General features: G+C 42.4%; 1 protein-coding gene across 3 annotated transcripts in view; it reads left to right on the top strand.

The window, feature by feature from the left end:
- The window catches only part of LOC139407264 (uronyl 2-sulfotransferase-like), a 132,416-nt gene that overhangs the window by 70,612 nt on the left and 46,267 nt on the right, over positions 1-15,537 (top strand). For all 3 annotated transcript variants that reach the window (XR_011634086.1, XR_011634085.1, XM_071150894.1), the window contains exon 2: positions 3,553-3,596. Coding sequence is in view for 1 of the 3 variants with exons in the window: in XM_071150894.1 (XP_071006995.1) it covers positions 3,553-3,596 (44 nt within the window). In the remaining 2 variants the exon portion in view is untranslated. The remainder of the gene's footprint in view (positions 1-3,552; positions 3,597-15,537) is intronic.

The following is a 15,537-nucleotide window of genomic DNA, read 5'->3' on the forward strand; positions in this document are numbered from 1 at the left end:
AACCATACTTAGGTAGCCTGTTTTCCCCATTTTAGTTGTGGGTGATTATTTTCTGTCTAGTGTTTTTCGTCACCTTACAGGACTGTTCGTTTGGAGGTTTGTTCAGTGTTCAGTTGTTTTATTAAAATAACAGACACTTACCACGCTGCGCATTGGTCCTCCTCTCATTCTCCAGACGACAACCGTTACAGTGGTTCTAGCCTTGAATAGGATTGGACAAAGTAGTTCTAGCCTTGAATAGGATTGGACAAAGTTGTTCTAGCCTTGAATAGGATTGGACAAAGAAGTTCTAGCCTTGAATAGGATTGGACAAAGTGGTGAGAGTAGGAGAGCCATACATTTTATAGTACACAAGATCACAGCAATGGACCACGGCAGTCCAAACATAGCAGAGGGCAATAAAGCATTGGATGACTGTTCAATTAGATTTTTTCCAGTCAGAGCATGATTTTTTCAGACTTCCCTGTCGTCTTGAACGCACCTTCAGTTACGGCTTCGCAAATGATCCGGCAGTGGTGGAAAAAGTACCCAATTGTCATACTTGAGTAAAAGTAAAGATACCTTAATAGAAAATGACTCAAGTAAAAGTGAAAGTCACCCAGTAAAATACGACTTGACTAAAAGTCTACAAGTACTTGGTTTAAAATATACTTAAATATCAAAAGTAAATTGAATTCCTAAAATATACTTACGTATCAAAAGTAAAGTATGAATAATACAAAATTCCTTATATTAATTAAGCAAACCAGATGGCACAATCTTCTTGTTTTTTAAATGTATTTATAGCCAGGGGCACATGCCAACACTCAGACATTATTTACAAATGAAGCATTTGTGTTTAGTGAGTTCTCCAGATCAGAGGCAGTGGGGATGACCAGGGATGTTCTCTTGATAAGTGTGTGAATTGGACCATTTTCCTGTCCATTTTCCTGATAAACATTCAAAATATAACGAGTACTTTTGGGTGTCAGGGAAAATGAATGGAGTAAAAAGTACATTATTTTCTTTAGGAATGAAGTGAAGTAAAAGTTGTCAAAAATACAAATAGTAAAGTACAGATACCCCAAAAAAACTACTTAAGTACTACTTTGAAGTATTTTGACTTAAGTACTTTACACCACTGTGAACCGGAATGGATCATCTGTAGCCTTACCCAGTGACCTTTCACGACAGCAAAGTGTTGTTGTTTTGGGCTGAAGTTAGCTAAGTAGCTAGCATTTGGAAAGACGTAAACTGGAGTTAACTGTAGACCTACGCATGTATCAATTGAAGAGTCTCAACTGAAGCTTGAGAGGAATGCAGTGCTGAGGCAGAGGGCTCGTAATGAGGACGACTGGTTACTACTCTGAACTGTATGTAGTGAGCTTTCTGGCGCCCAAAGCTGCAAAGACATCGCCCAAGGGTGTGCCATACATTGTGCAGGAGAAGTCCAGTGGCTACTCGACTCAGCCTGGTTCCCAGAGTAGCTAGTCTTTTACAAGATTGTCACCAGACTCCGTCTTCATCAACCATCTCGCTGACCATCTTTCTCTGATCAAGCCATGAACTGTCCCTTATTCTTTTTGGAGGATGCATGCACTCAAAGACTTGGCCTCTATTGGCTGACCTAGCCAACTATAGGTAAGCTACTCATGACCATGTGTTTCTTGTTTGTTTGCTTTTGATGCGCTTGAGATTGTTATGAAAAGCGCTATAGAGATTAAATCAATTATTATTATACCAAAGATGGTTTATTTAGTTTAGTGGAGCAAAAAGCTCTGATGAAGGCTAAGAGGCTGACTGGTAAGCTTCAATAAAACAGTGATAGTAGCAAGAGCAGCGTGCAGGTGTGAGTGGAATTGTTGAAAGTGTCTATCATAGTCCAAAACGTATACGCGTACACACAGCAGTGTTCTAGAATATTGCACTGTTGGCTTTGATACTTTTTGCCAGTGAGTAGAGGTCCTCCCTTCTCTTCACATTTAAGAACAACCCAACTTCCCCCTCACCCTCTCTCAATCTCTCTCACTCTCTCTCACTCTCTCTGTCCCCCTCTCTCAATCTCTCTCACTCTCTCTCTCTCCCTCTCTCAATCTCTCTCACTCTCTCTGTCCCCCTCTCTCAATCTCTCTCACTCTCTCTCACTCTTTCTGTCCCCCTCTCTCAATCTCTCTCACTCTCTCTGTCCCCCTCTCTCAATCTCTCTCACTCTCTCTCACTCTCTCTGTCCCCCTCTCTGTCTCTCTCACTCTCTCTCTGTCCCCCTCTCTCAGTCTCTCTCACTCTCTCTCTGTCCCCCTCTCTCAATCTCTCTCACTCTCACTCTCTCCCTCTCTCAATCTCTCTCATTCTCTCTCTCTCTCTCCCCCCCTCTCTCAATCTCTCTCACTCTCTCTCTCTCAATCTCTCTCACTCTCTCTCTCCCCCTCTCTCAATCTCTCTCTCTCACTCTCTCTCTCCCCCTCTCTCAATCTCTCTCACTCTCTCTCTCTCAATCTCTCTCTCCCCCTCTCTCAATCTCTCTCTCTCACTCTCTTTCTCTCAATCTCTCTCACTATCTCTCTCCCCCTCTCTCAATCTCTCTCACTCTCTCTCTCTCAATCTCTCTGTCCCCCTCTCTCAGTCTCTCTCACTCTCTCTCTGTCCCCCTCTCTCAGTCTCTCTCACTCTCTCTCTGTCCCCCTCTCTGTCTCTCTCCCTCTCTCTCTCTCCCTCTCTCAATCTCTCTCACTCTCTCTCTCTCACTCTCTCTCTCAATCTCTCTCACTCTCTCTCTCTCCCCCTCTCTTAATCTCTCTCACTCTCTCTCTCTCAATCTCTCTCACTCTCTCTCTCCCCCTCTCTCAATCTCTCTCTCTTTCACTCTCTCTCTCTCAATCTCTCTCACTCTCTCTCCCTCTCTCAATCTCTCTCTCTCTCTCTCTCTCTCTCTCTCTCTCTCTCTCTCTCTCTCTCTCTCTCTCTGTCCCCCTCTCTCAATCTCTCTCACTCTCTCCCCCTCTCTCACTCTCAATCTCTCTCTCGCTCTCTCCTTGCCTCTGAATGTTGTAGAGGTGATGGGAAGTATAGCGTCTCAGTGTCTCTGGACGCGCTCCGCTCCGAATGCAGAGTGGAGAAGAAAAGGCCGCTGTCTGGAGCCTGGTCCTGGAGTTGGAGAGTGGGCTGAAAGGAGAGCATAGATCCTCAGTGTGAGGCGGCCTTAAAAGGGACCCTTTGTCCAGAGATGAAACGACTCCATAACTGGCAGATACTGTATAAATGGGCCGTAGCTCACTCATGATGACATTCCCACACTTTATGTAGATGTGAAGGTCGCTCTGTTTTTCTTAGAGAGATAGTGACTGGCCAGGCCGGGCTATTGGTGGTTATTGACGATTGTTGTGGCTGGATGTAGATTTCCTTCTTGTCTGTGTGATATTTATTCAGATATTTATTGGTAATCATTGACTTCACTAGCCTGTGGAATCTTAACTCAGTCAAATGGATTTTTCCGCCAGTGGATTTGCCGTAATACGATTGAACATTATTGGACTGTAGCCCTGAATAAATATCTATACCTCTGTTTCTTCACAGGAGAATCCACATATCTCGATGACCACGGACCCCCAGCTCCCCGCGTAAGACCATCACAACAGCACTCCTTCTTTTTCTTTTTCATTACTCTATCACTTCATCTTTCCCTGCCTCACACTTCCTCTGATCCCTCTCTTTCCACCCTATCCCACTTCTTGTTTTCTTTTTTCTTTCACACTCCCCTTTCTTTTCTCCATCTCTCTCGGATGTGCTGCCCTGTGTACGTGAGTGTGACAGTCCAGTCCATGCAGGATAAGGGTGAGGTCTATGTCTGGAGAAGCTGTGTGTGAACATACTCTAAATACCAAATACTGACACACACACACACTAACACACACACATGCCCGCACACACACACTGGGCCTTGTGTCTGGCCAGCTGCATCTGTCTGCCTCTATCTCACTTCTACCCCTCTGGCCCTCTCTATCTCTCCCTTTCTACCAACCCTCATCCACACTTTCTTTGATCCCCTATTTCTACCCTTCTACCTACCACCCTTTTATCTATACTGAACAAAAATATAAACACAACGCGCAACAATTTCAAAGATTTTAAAGAGTTACAGATCATTTAAGGGAATCAGTCAATTCAAATAAATACATTAGGCCCTACTCTGTGGATTTCACATGACTGGGCAGGGGCGCAGCCATGGGTGGGCCTGGGTCCCACGTGGGAGCTCGGCCCACTCATTGGGGAGCAAGGCTCAGCCAATCAGAATTATTACAGACAGAGATACTCCTCAGTTTCATCAGATGATCCCGCAGGTGAAGAAGCCGGACGTGGAGGTCCTGAGCTGGCCTAGTTACACGGTGTCTGCGGTTGTGAGGCCGGTTGGATGTACTTCCAAATTCTTAAAACAACGTTGGAAGCAGCTTATGGTAGAGACATTAACATTCAATTCTCTGACAATAGCTCTGGTGGACATTCCTGCAGTCAGCATGCCAATTGCACACATATGTGACATTGTATTGTGTGACAAAACTGCACATTTTATTTTCCCCAGCACAAGGTTCACCTGTGTAATGATCATGCTGTTTAATCAGCTTCTTGACATGCCACACCTGTCAGGTGGATGGATTATCTTGGCAAAGGAGAAATGCTCACTAACAGGGAAGTAAGCTTTTTGTGCATATGGAACATTTCTGGGATCTTTTATTTACATGTTGCGTTTATATTTTTGTTTAGTATACATCATTATCTCTTCTCTCTTAGATCCACCTCTTTCAGTCTCTTTTTCCTGTCTCACATTCCCCCTTCTCTCTGTGGGTGAGACGCATATTTCTGTGGCCTTCGTAAATGTAGCTAGGCAAGCTAGCTTTGGCTACGTGTTCAGAGTTTATCTGACGTGTGTGCGCATGTGTTTGTTCACGTGTGTGTGTGCATGTGTCTGTGTGAGGAGTCTGGCTACGTGTCTCTTTGGAGCTGATCTGAAGGTCTGGCTGTCCTAATTAAGCCTGGTAACATCTGGCCGATGTTTATATGTTATTAAGTTGACTTGGAGAGGCCTGTTGAAGTGCATGCTATTAACCCAGGCTAACTTTGAGGTAAATTACAAGCCAGAGTATTATCTGTCTGAACAGGGGCTGGTCTGAACTGTGGTGGAATGGTCTGAACTGTGGGGGAATGGTCTGAACTGTGGTGGAATGGTCTGAACTGTGATGGAATGGTCTGAACTGTGGTGGAATGGTCTGAACTGTGGTGAAATGGTCTGAACTGTGGTGGAATGGTCTGAACTGTGGTGGAATGGTCTGAACTGTGATGGAATGGTCTGAACTGAGGTGGAATGGTCTGAACTGTGGTGAAATGGTCTGAACTGTGGTGGAATGGTCTGAACTGTGGTGGAATGGTCTGAACTGTGATGGAATGGTCTGAACTGTGGTGGAATGGTCTGAACTGTGGTGGAATGGTCTGAACTGTGGTGGAATGGTCTGAACTGTGGTGGAATGGTCTGAACTGTAATGGAATGGTCTGAACTGTGGTGGAATGGTCTGAACTGTGGTGAAATGGTCTGAACTGTGGTGGAATGGTCTGAACTGTGGTGGAATGGTCTGAACTGTAATGGAAGGGTCTGAACTGTGGTGGAATGGTCTGAACTGTGGTGAAATGGTCTGAACTGTGGTGGAATGGTCTGAACTGTGGTGGAATGGTCTGAACTGTGGTGGAATGGTCTGAACTGTGGTTAAAAGTAGCTCTGAGTTGGGCCAGGAGTTTTTCCTGACCCCTTCACCAAGATGAGCTATATGTTCACATTGACAGGAAAGACTGTTGATTAGAGACCTGGTGCCTGGCTCATACCAATCTTGTTTTTGTACTGCTAGGGTTCAACAGGGAGGCTTTTGGTCATCTGGACAGGCTCACTGGTCTTCAAATGGCCAATAGTCTGCCAAAGGCAGCCAGGAACAGCTTGTTTACCACAGAACACAAACACTGTGTACTATTGATGGCTACACGTTGTTTTACAATGGATCAGATGAGTAAAGGAGGGGTTGCAATTTATGTGAAATCCGAGTTTAACACCTCTGAAATTCTCTCGATACCAAAGCCAAACATTTTGATTTGAACATATATAAGGACTCCCACATCACTGTAGTCGGCTGCTACAGACGCCTTCGTCTTCAGGAGACGCACTTTACTCTCTTTCTGATGTCCTGCACAAGCTAAATGACTCTGAATTCATTATTGTAGGAGATTTGAACTGGGACATGCTTACATCTGTCTCGGACTCTTTTAAAGAACTGTGTGACTCTCTGAATCTCGCTCAATTAATTAATGCTCCTACATGACCGAATCCCAGAGCACCTAACAAATCAACGCTATTGGACATTATTCTAATGAATAACCCTCACAAATACACATCGACTGGGATATTCTGTAATGATGCCAGTGATCACTGTGCAATTGCTTGTGTTAGAAATACAAACATGACCAAAGCCAAACCCTGTTAGATTTTTAAATTACATTTTAGACAATTTGTTGAGCAAGCGTTCTTACTTGATCTGTACCATAATATTGACATAGTAATTCTGATTCTCCATGTTGACACTGCCTGGGACTATTTTTATATGACATTTGTGTCGATTTGTGATAAGCATGACCCTGTGAAGATATGTAGAATCAGTGGAAAGGACAATCCATGGTTGTCAGATAACTTGGCCGAATTAATTAGAAAGAGAAATAAATATCTCTTGGGCTCAAGCTAGACATAGAAATGCTGCTGTTGACTGGGCCTCCTTCAGAGCGCCCGGTAAAGAAACAAATGTACAGGATTGATTGAAGTCCAAATCAGATGACTATTTAAATGCAGTCACAGAGAACCTAAACAACCCTACCAAGTTCTGGAAGCTAATCAAAACAGTGTCAGGTTCTAATGTATCCTCTGGCCTTCCTGAGCATTTAATGATGGATTCTAATGAAGTGAAGGATAAAGCCCATATTGTAGGGGTTTTAACAATCACTTAATATCTGCTGGTTCAGTCTTTGATAATGGTGGGACCCAGGCCTCTAATGTAAGCTCTGTTACAGTCAACTATGATATAGGCCCTCATGTCAACTAGAGGTCGGCCGATTAATCGGAATGGCCGATTAATTATGGCCGATTTCCAGTTTTCATAACAATCGGAAATCGGTAATTTTGGGCGCCGATTTTGCCGATTTATTATTATTTTTGACACCTTTATTTAATCTTTATTTAACTAGGCAAGTCAGTTAAGAACACATTCTTACTTTCAGTGACGGCCTAGGAACTGGGTTCTAGGTTAACTAGGTTAACTGCCTTGTTCAGGGGCAGAATGACAGATTTTTACCTTGTCAGCTCAGGGATTCAATCTTGCAACCTTACGGTTAACTAGTCCAACCACCTCTAACCACCTGCCTCACGAGGAGCCTGCCTGTCACGCGAATGCAGTAAGTAGCGAAGGTAAGTTGCTAGCTAGCATTAAACTTCATCAATCATAATCACTAGTTATAACTACACATTGTTGATGATATTACTATTTTATCTAGCGTGTCCTGCGTTGCAAACAATCGATGCAGTCGTTGCTCCAACGTGTACCTAACCATAAACACCAATGCCTTTCTTAAAATCAATATACAGAAGTATATATTTTTAAACCTGCATATTTAGCTAAAAGAAATCCAGGTTAGCAGTCAATATTAACCAGGTGAAATTGTGTCACTTCTCTTGCATTCATTGCACGCAGAGTCAGGGTATATGCAACAGTTCAGGCAGCCTAGCTCATTGAGAATTAATTTGCCAGAATTTTACGTAATTATGACATAACATTGAAGGTTGTGCAATGTAGCAAGAATATTTAGACTGATGGATGCCACCCGTTAGATAAGATACGGAACAGTTCCGTGTTTCACTGAAAGAATAAACGTTTTGTTTTCGAGATGATAGTTTCCGGATTCTACCATATTAATTACCTAAGGCTCGCATTTCTGTGTGTTATTATGTTATAATTAAGTCTATGATTTGATAGAGCAGTCTGACTGAGCGATGATAGGCACCAGCAGGCTCGTAAGCATTCATTCAAACAGCACTTTTGTGCGTTTTGCCAGCAGCTCTGCTGTTTATGACTTCAAGCCTATCAACTCCCGAGATTAGGCTGGTGTAACGATGTGATGTGAAATGGCTAGCTAGTTAGCGGGGTGCGCGCTAATAGCGTTTCAAACGCCACTCGCTCTGAGACTTGGAGTGGTTGTTCCCCTTGCTCTGCATGGGTAACGCTGCTTCGAGGGTTGCTGTTGTCGTTGTGTTCCTGGTTCGAGCCCAGGGAGGAGCGAGGAGAGGGACGGAAGCTATACTGTTACACTGGCAATACTAAAGTGCCTATAAGAACATCCAATAGTCAAAGGTATATGAAATACAAATGGTATAGAGAGAAATAGTCCTATAATTCTATAATAACTACAACCTAAAACTTCTTACCTGGGAATATTGAAGACTCATGTTAAAAGGAACCACCAGCTTTCATATGTTCTCATGTTCTGAGCAAGGAACTTAAACTTTAGCTTTCTTACAAAGCACATATTGCACTTTTACTTTCTTCTCAAACACTTTGTTTTTGCATTATTTAAACCAAATTGAACATGTTTCATTATTTATTTGAGGCTAAATTGATTTTATTGATGTATGATATTAAGTTAAAATAAGTGTTAATTTAGTATTGTTGTAATTGTCATTATTACAAATCAATTTTAAAAACCGTCCGATTAATCGGTATCGTCTTTTTTTGTCCTCCAATAATCGGTATCGGTGTCGAAAAATCATAATCGGTCGACCTCTAATGTCAACCATTTGAACTTTGAGCCTGTTTCTTATACTGAGGTCTATAAAGCACTAAAGGCTATAGACACTAAAAAGTCTGCAGGTCCAGACTGCCTGGACCCCTCTTAAAGATAGCAGCTGTTATTATATCTGAACCTGTGGCACACATTTTCAACTTGAGTCTCTTGACCAATTCCATACCCAGCATTTGGAAATCAGCTAATGTCCTCCCACTGCTAAAGGGTGGAGATCCCTCAGATGCTAATAACTATTGTCCTATATCCCAACTCCCTATCCTGGCCAGTCTATGAATCCCTAGTGAGCTCACGGTTAAAAAACGTCTTAATTGAAAAGAACATACTGAGTGGGGTTCAGTCAGGCTATAGATCGGGGCACAGCACCACAACTGCAGCTATGGCAGTGGCAAACGACATCATTAATGCACTTGATAAAAAGCAACATTGTGCTGCTCTGTTTGTGGATTTATCAAAGGCCTTTGATTCAGTTGACCATGAATTGTTGCTACTGTAGCTAGACTCAGAAACATTGGTCCCTCTTTACCTCTGTAGTCTGGTCTCCTTCACCACCAGCAGTTACCATACCTGGTCTGCTAGGTGTTGCTACTGTAGCTAGACTCAGAAACATTGGTCTCAGTGAAGGGGCAGTAAATTGGTTTAGGAACATTCTTTCTACCAGAACACAATGTGTATATACTGACAGTCACATGTCTAGCTTTCTTGAGGTTAATAGTGGTGTGCCACAGAGTTTTATTTTATCTCCTGTGTTGTGCTCAATTTGTATTAATGATTTGGGAAATGGGATGCAACCAGCAAAGTTCCATGTATATGCAGATGATGCAGTCATATATTAATGTGCTCCTTCTCTGGTTCAGGCTGTTGAAGAGCTCCAGACTGCTTTTCAGTCACTGCAGGCCTCCCTTTATGGTCTCAAACTGGTCTTGAATGTACATCAAACTAAATTCATGACCTTTACCAGTGCTAGAACTCTGCCAGAGTTGTGTCACATCTGGTGGCTTATCCATTGAAAAAGTGTCATCCTCAGTGGAGGAGCAGTAAATTGGTTTAGAAACTAGGGCTTTTAGAATTTGGTATCTAGGTATTTGCTTGGATGACAAGTTGTCCTTTAAAGTTCATGTGGATAATCTTATGACAAAGTTGAAATTGAAATTGGGTTTTTATTTTTGTAATAAAGCTTCCCGCTTATGGCTAGAAAGAAGCTTGTTCAGACCACTTTTATCTCTGTAATGGATTATGGTGACTTGTTGTTCATGCATGTAACCTCCTCTGTCTTACAAAGACTCTGTTTATCATGCAGCCTCCTCTGTCTTACAGAGACTCTGTTTATCATGTAGCCTCCTCTGTCTTACAGAGACTCTGTTTATCATGCAGCCTCCTCTGTCTTACAGAGACTCTGTTTATCATGCAGCCTCCTCTGTCTTACAGAGACTCTGTTTATCATACAGCCTCCTCTGTCTTACAGAGACTCGGTTTATCATGTAGCCTCCTCTGTCTTACAGAGACTCTGTTTATCATGCAGCCTCCTCTGTCTTACAGAGACTCTGTTTATCATGCAGCCTCCTCTGTCTTACAGAGACTCTGTTTATCATGCAGCCTCCTCTGTCTTACAGAGACTCTGTTTATCATGCAGCCTCCTCTGTCTTACAGAGACTCTGTTTATCATGCAGCCTCCTCTGTCTTACAGAGACTCTGTTTATCATGCAGCCTCCTCTATCTTACAGAGACTCTGTTTATCATGCAGCCTCCTCTGTCTGACAGAGACTCTGTTTATCATGCAGCCTCCTCTGTCTTACAGAGACTCTGTTTATCATGCAGCCTCCTCTGTCTTACAGAGACTCTGTTTATCATGCAGCCTCCTCTGTCTTACAGAGACTCTGTTTATCATGCAGCCTCCTCTGTCTTACAGAGACTCTGTTTATCATGCAGCCTCCTCTGTCTTACAGAGACTCTGTTTATCATGCAGCCTCCTCTATCTTACAGAGACTCTGTTTATCATGCAGCCTCCTCTGTCTGACAGAGACTCTGTTTATCATGCAGCCTCCTCTGTCTTACAGAGACTCTGTTTATCATGCAGCCTCCTCTGTCTTACAGAGACTCTGTTTATCATGTGGCCTCCTCTGTCTGACAGAGACTCTGTTTATCATGCAGCCTCCTCTGTCTGACAGAGACTCTGTTTATCATGCAGCCTCCTCTGTCTTACAGAGACTCTGTTTATCATGCAGCCTCCTCTGTCTTACAGAGACTCTGTTTATCATGCAGTCTCCGCTGTCTTACAGAGACTCTGTTTATCATGCAGCCTCCTCTGTCTTACAAAGACTCTGTTTATCATGCAGTCTTCTCTGTCTTACAAAGCCTGGACTCTGTTTATCATGTAGCCTCCTCTTTCTTACAGAGACTCTGTTTATCATGCAGCCTCCTCTGTCTGACAGAGACTCTGTTTATCATGCAGCCTCCTCTGTCTGACAGAGACTCTGTTTATCATACAGCCTCCTCTGTCTTACAAAGACTGGACTCTGTTTATCATACAGCCTCCTCTGTCTTACAGAGACTCTGTTTATCATGTAGCCTCCTCTGTCTTACAGAGACTCTGTTTATCATGCAGCCTCCTCTGTCTGACAGAGACTGGACTCTGTTTATCATGCAGCCTCCTCTGTCTTACAGAGACTCTGTTTATCATGCAGCCTCCTCTGTCTTACAGAGACTCTGTTTATCATGTGGCCTCCTCTGTCTGACAGAGACTCTGTTTATCATGTAGCCTCCTCTGTCTGACAGAGACTCTGTTTATCATGCAGCCTCCTCTGTCTTACAGAGACTCTGTTTATCATGCAGCCTCCTCTGTCTTACAGAGACTCTGTTTATCATGCAGTCTCCGCTGTCTTACAGAGACTCTGTTTATCATGCAGCCTCCTCTGTCTTACAAAGACTCTGTTTATCATGTGGCCTCCTCTGTCTGACAGAGACTCTGTTTATCATGCAGCCTCCTCTGTCTGACAGAGACTCTGTTTATCATGCAGCCTCCTCTGTCTTACAGAGACTCTGTTTATCATGCAGCCTCCTCTGTCTTACAGAGACTCTGTTTATCATGCAGCCTCCTCTGTCTGACAGAGACTCTATTTATCATGCAGCCTCCTCTGTCTTACAGAGACTCTGTTTATCATGCAGCCTCCTCTGTCTTACAAAGACTCTGTTTATCATGCAGTCTCCTCTGTCTTACAAAGCCTGGACTCTGTTTATCATGTAGCCTCCTCTGTCTTACAGAGACTCTGTTTATCATGCAGCCTCCTCTGTCTTACAGAGACTCTGTTTATCATGCAGCCTCCTCTGTCTGACAGAGACTCTGTTTATCATGCAGCCTCATCTGTCTTACAAAGACTGGACTCTGTTTATCATACAGCCTCCTCTGTCTTACAAAGACTGGACTCTGTTTATCATGCAGCCTCCTCTGTCTGACAGAGACTCTGTTTATCATGCAGCCTCCTCTGTCTGACAGAGACTGGACTCTGTTTATCATGCAGCCTCCTCTGTCTGACAGAGACTCTGTTTATCATGCAGTCTCCTCTGTCTTACAGAGACTCTGTTTATCATGCAGCCTCCTCTGTCTGACAGAGACTGGACTCTGTTTATCATGTAGCCTCCTCTGTCTGACAGAGACTCTGTTTATCATGCAGTCTCCTCTGTCTTACAGAGACTCTGTTTATCATGCAGCCTCCTCTGTCTTACAGAGACTCTGTTTATCATGCAGTCTCCGCTGTCTTACAAAGACTCTGTTTATCATGCAGTCTCCTCTGTCTTACAGAGACTCTGTTTATCATGCAGTCTCCGCTGTCTTACAGAGACTCTGTTTATCATGCGTCCTTGCGCTTTATTACAAATGCCAAGTCACTCAACCACCATTGCACATTGTACCAAATGGTAGATTGGACCTCACTTTATATGCTCAGAAAGCTACATTTCTATGTGTTCATCTACAAAGCCCTTTTGAGTAAACTCCCTCTTTACCTCTGTAGTCTGGTCTCCTTCACCACCAGCAGTTACCATACCTGGTCTGCTACGTGGTTGCTACTTAAAGTCCTCAGGACATTCAATGTATTAGACAAGACTGCCTTCTCTTCTTGTGCACCAGAGGCATGGAATAATCTACAATCCATGCTTCTAGATATGTTAGTGCCACTGAATTAATTTAAATATTGGTGGGAGACTCTGTTACAGAGGAGTGTAAATGCTATTTTTAGGCTGGATCATGTTGTATTGTAATGTTGTATGTTTTAATTCTGTAATGTATTGTTTGTTGCTGCCTTCTTGGCCAGGTCTCCCTTGAAAAAGAGACTCTGGGTCTCAATGGGCTTTTCATGGTTAAATAAAGGTTAAGGAAAAAATGTAATAACAGTAACACTGCAATTTGTTAAAACTCACTGATCAGTGGGTTTACAAAGTAGAGAAATGACTGGTAGTGCCTCTTTCCTGTCTCTGTTTTCAGCATAGTTCAAAGCACTTTTAATTGGGCACTCATTTGAACATAGGAGTTCAATAGTTCAATACACTTCTAATTGGTTATTATCCCAAATCCTTGTTCTGCCTTTTTGGCCTCTTTTTGGCCTCTTTTCTGTTGTCATTTTGTAACGGTTGTCGTCTGGAGATAGAGAGGACCAAAGCGCAGCGTGGTTAGTGGTCATCTTTTTAATGGAAAACTGAACACTTCAAAAACACAAAACTACAAAGTGACAACCGAAACAGTTCTATCTGGTGCAGACACACAAAGACTGAAAATAACCACCCACAAACCCCAACAGAAAACAGGCTACCTAAATATGGTTCCCAATCAGAGACAATGACTAACACCTGAGAACCATATCAGGCCAAACAAGAAACCCAACCTAGAAACACAAAACATAGAATACCCACCCAACTCACGTCCTGACAAACTAAAACAAACAAATAACACAAGAACTAGTGTCAGAACGTTACACATTTCGCAGTAAGCAAAATGACATTGAAAATATGTATTTTCCAGACTTTGATTTCAGGTGCATTTTAGGTGCTGAATAAAAGGTACAAATATGTATTTCCCAGAGGTTGAAAATACTTATTTTCCGGCCTTTAAGGCTGAGAGATTAACCTGACATTTCGGTTATTTTTCCGTTTTAAACAACTCATTTAGCTATTATTTTTCTGTGCACTTTGCAAAGTTTCTGTAGAGGTAAATCAGATCAAGCCTGAACTGTGAGATGTAGTAGGGAGTTGTAGTTTCCAACAGTCCAATATTCTATATAGTTTAACACATAAAATGTGGTAATTAACTACAATGACTATAATACATCACTTGTCCGATATGTGTTTCCTTTATGTGGGCTACATAAAAGACACAGAAGAATGCACAATCGAGCGGGATAGAGCAGTTGCTTCACAATTTATCTCTAGCTGAAAATACATGATCTAAGTGATTGATAGTTGGTATTCAGAGGTCATAAAAGTATGCCTTATTTCCAGCATAGGCAGCAGCTCTGTAGAGATGAGGTGATGACTTGGGATTAATTAATAAAGTAATCTAATATAACAAATGTAATATACACAACAACTTAAATATTTTATTTGAGTAAAGTAATGTGAATAACTGATGATAAGCAGTAATGGACAGTCACTACCATCATGGGACTTTTATTCATTGTTTTATTCTGTGTTGATACAGCATTCAACCCACATAATGCATAGTGCATTTAATGTTGTAAAAAATGATCGAAACCAGAATCGTGATTATTCTGTCATAATCAAACCGAAACTGAACCAACCTCAAAAAGCACTAACTACCGGACATTGAAATCAGGTGCATTTAGGTTCTGAATGAAAGGTTAAAAGACGTATCTTCCAGACATCAGAAATACGTATTTTCTGGGTGTTGAAATATATAATTTACAGATGTTGAAAAATACTTATTTTTCAGTCATTGATTCTATGGCCAAATTTCATCTGCACATACATTTTCAATGAAGTAAGCATTCTATCACCACAGAATATGTGTTATTGTTCCATCTGTCACACTCACAATATGTTCATTCAAAAGCCTTACATCTGGCAGCAATGATGTACATAGTAGTCCAATCCCCAGAATAAACTAAAAGACCACTTCAGCTACATTAACATTCTCAGTAACGGTTACAGACACTAGTCTGTATGCATGTTCAGGCCGCTGCATGTCTGTTACGCATGTTTGAGTGTGTGCCTGTATTTAGTCTGTTGATTATTTACCTTAGTTGAATGCAGTGGTGGGTCGTCAGGGCCAGCAAGGCCTTCTCTGCTGGCCTAAACATCATCAGAATATATATATTTTTAAATATATTTTCCCACAAATATGTATTCAATTATTCCCCAGAGTAAGAGTTATACTCTTCATTTCATAGCTTTCCTCTTGGTTGCACTGCTTCCAGCCCCAGGTTGAGATTTGGAGGGCTGGTCTTTATGCTAGATCTTTTATCCAATCATATTCAGCCATCATGTGTTACCAGGGGTCTAAAATCTGCCCTCAGGCCTTCAGAATCAACAGTGCGGGCGCTTGTAGCTTAAAGTGAATGGAAATGAAAATTTTGTGTCAACCAATCAGCTTTAGAGTTGGCTATTGTACGCCTTCTGGCTGACTCCAGTGTTACACAGGAGCCAGCTAGCAGGCGTAGTGCCTGCACGTCT

This window comes from Oncorhynchus clarkii, chromosome 4 (genome assembly GCF_045791955.1).
Source record: "Oncorhynchus clarkii lewisi isolate Uvic-CL-2024 chromosome 4, UVic_Ocla_1.0, whole genome shotgun sequence".
NCBI lineage: Eukaryota > Metazoa > Chordata > Actinopteri > Salmoniformes > Salmonidae > Oncorhynchus > Oncorhynchus clarkii.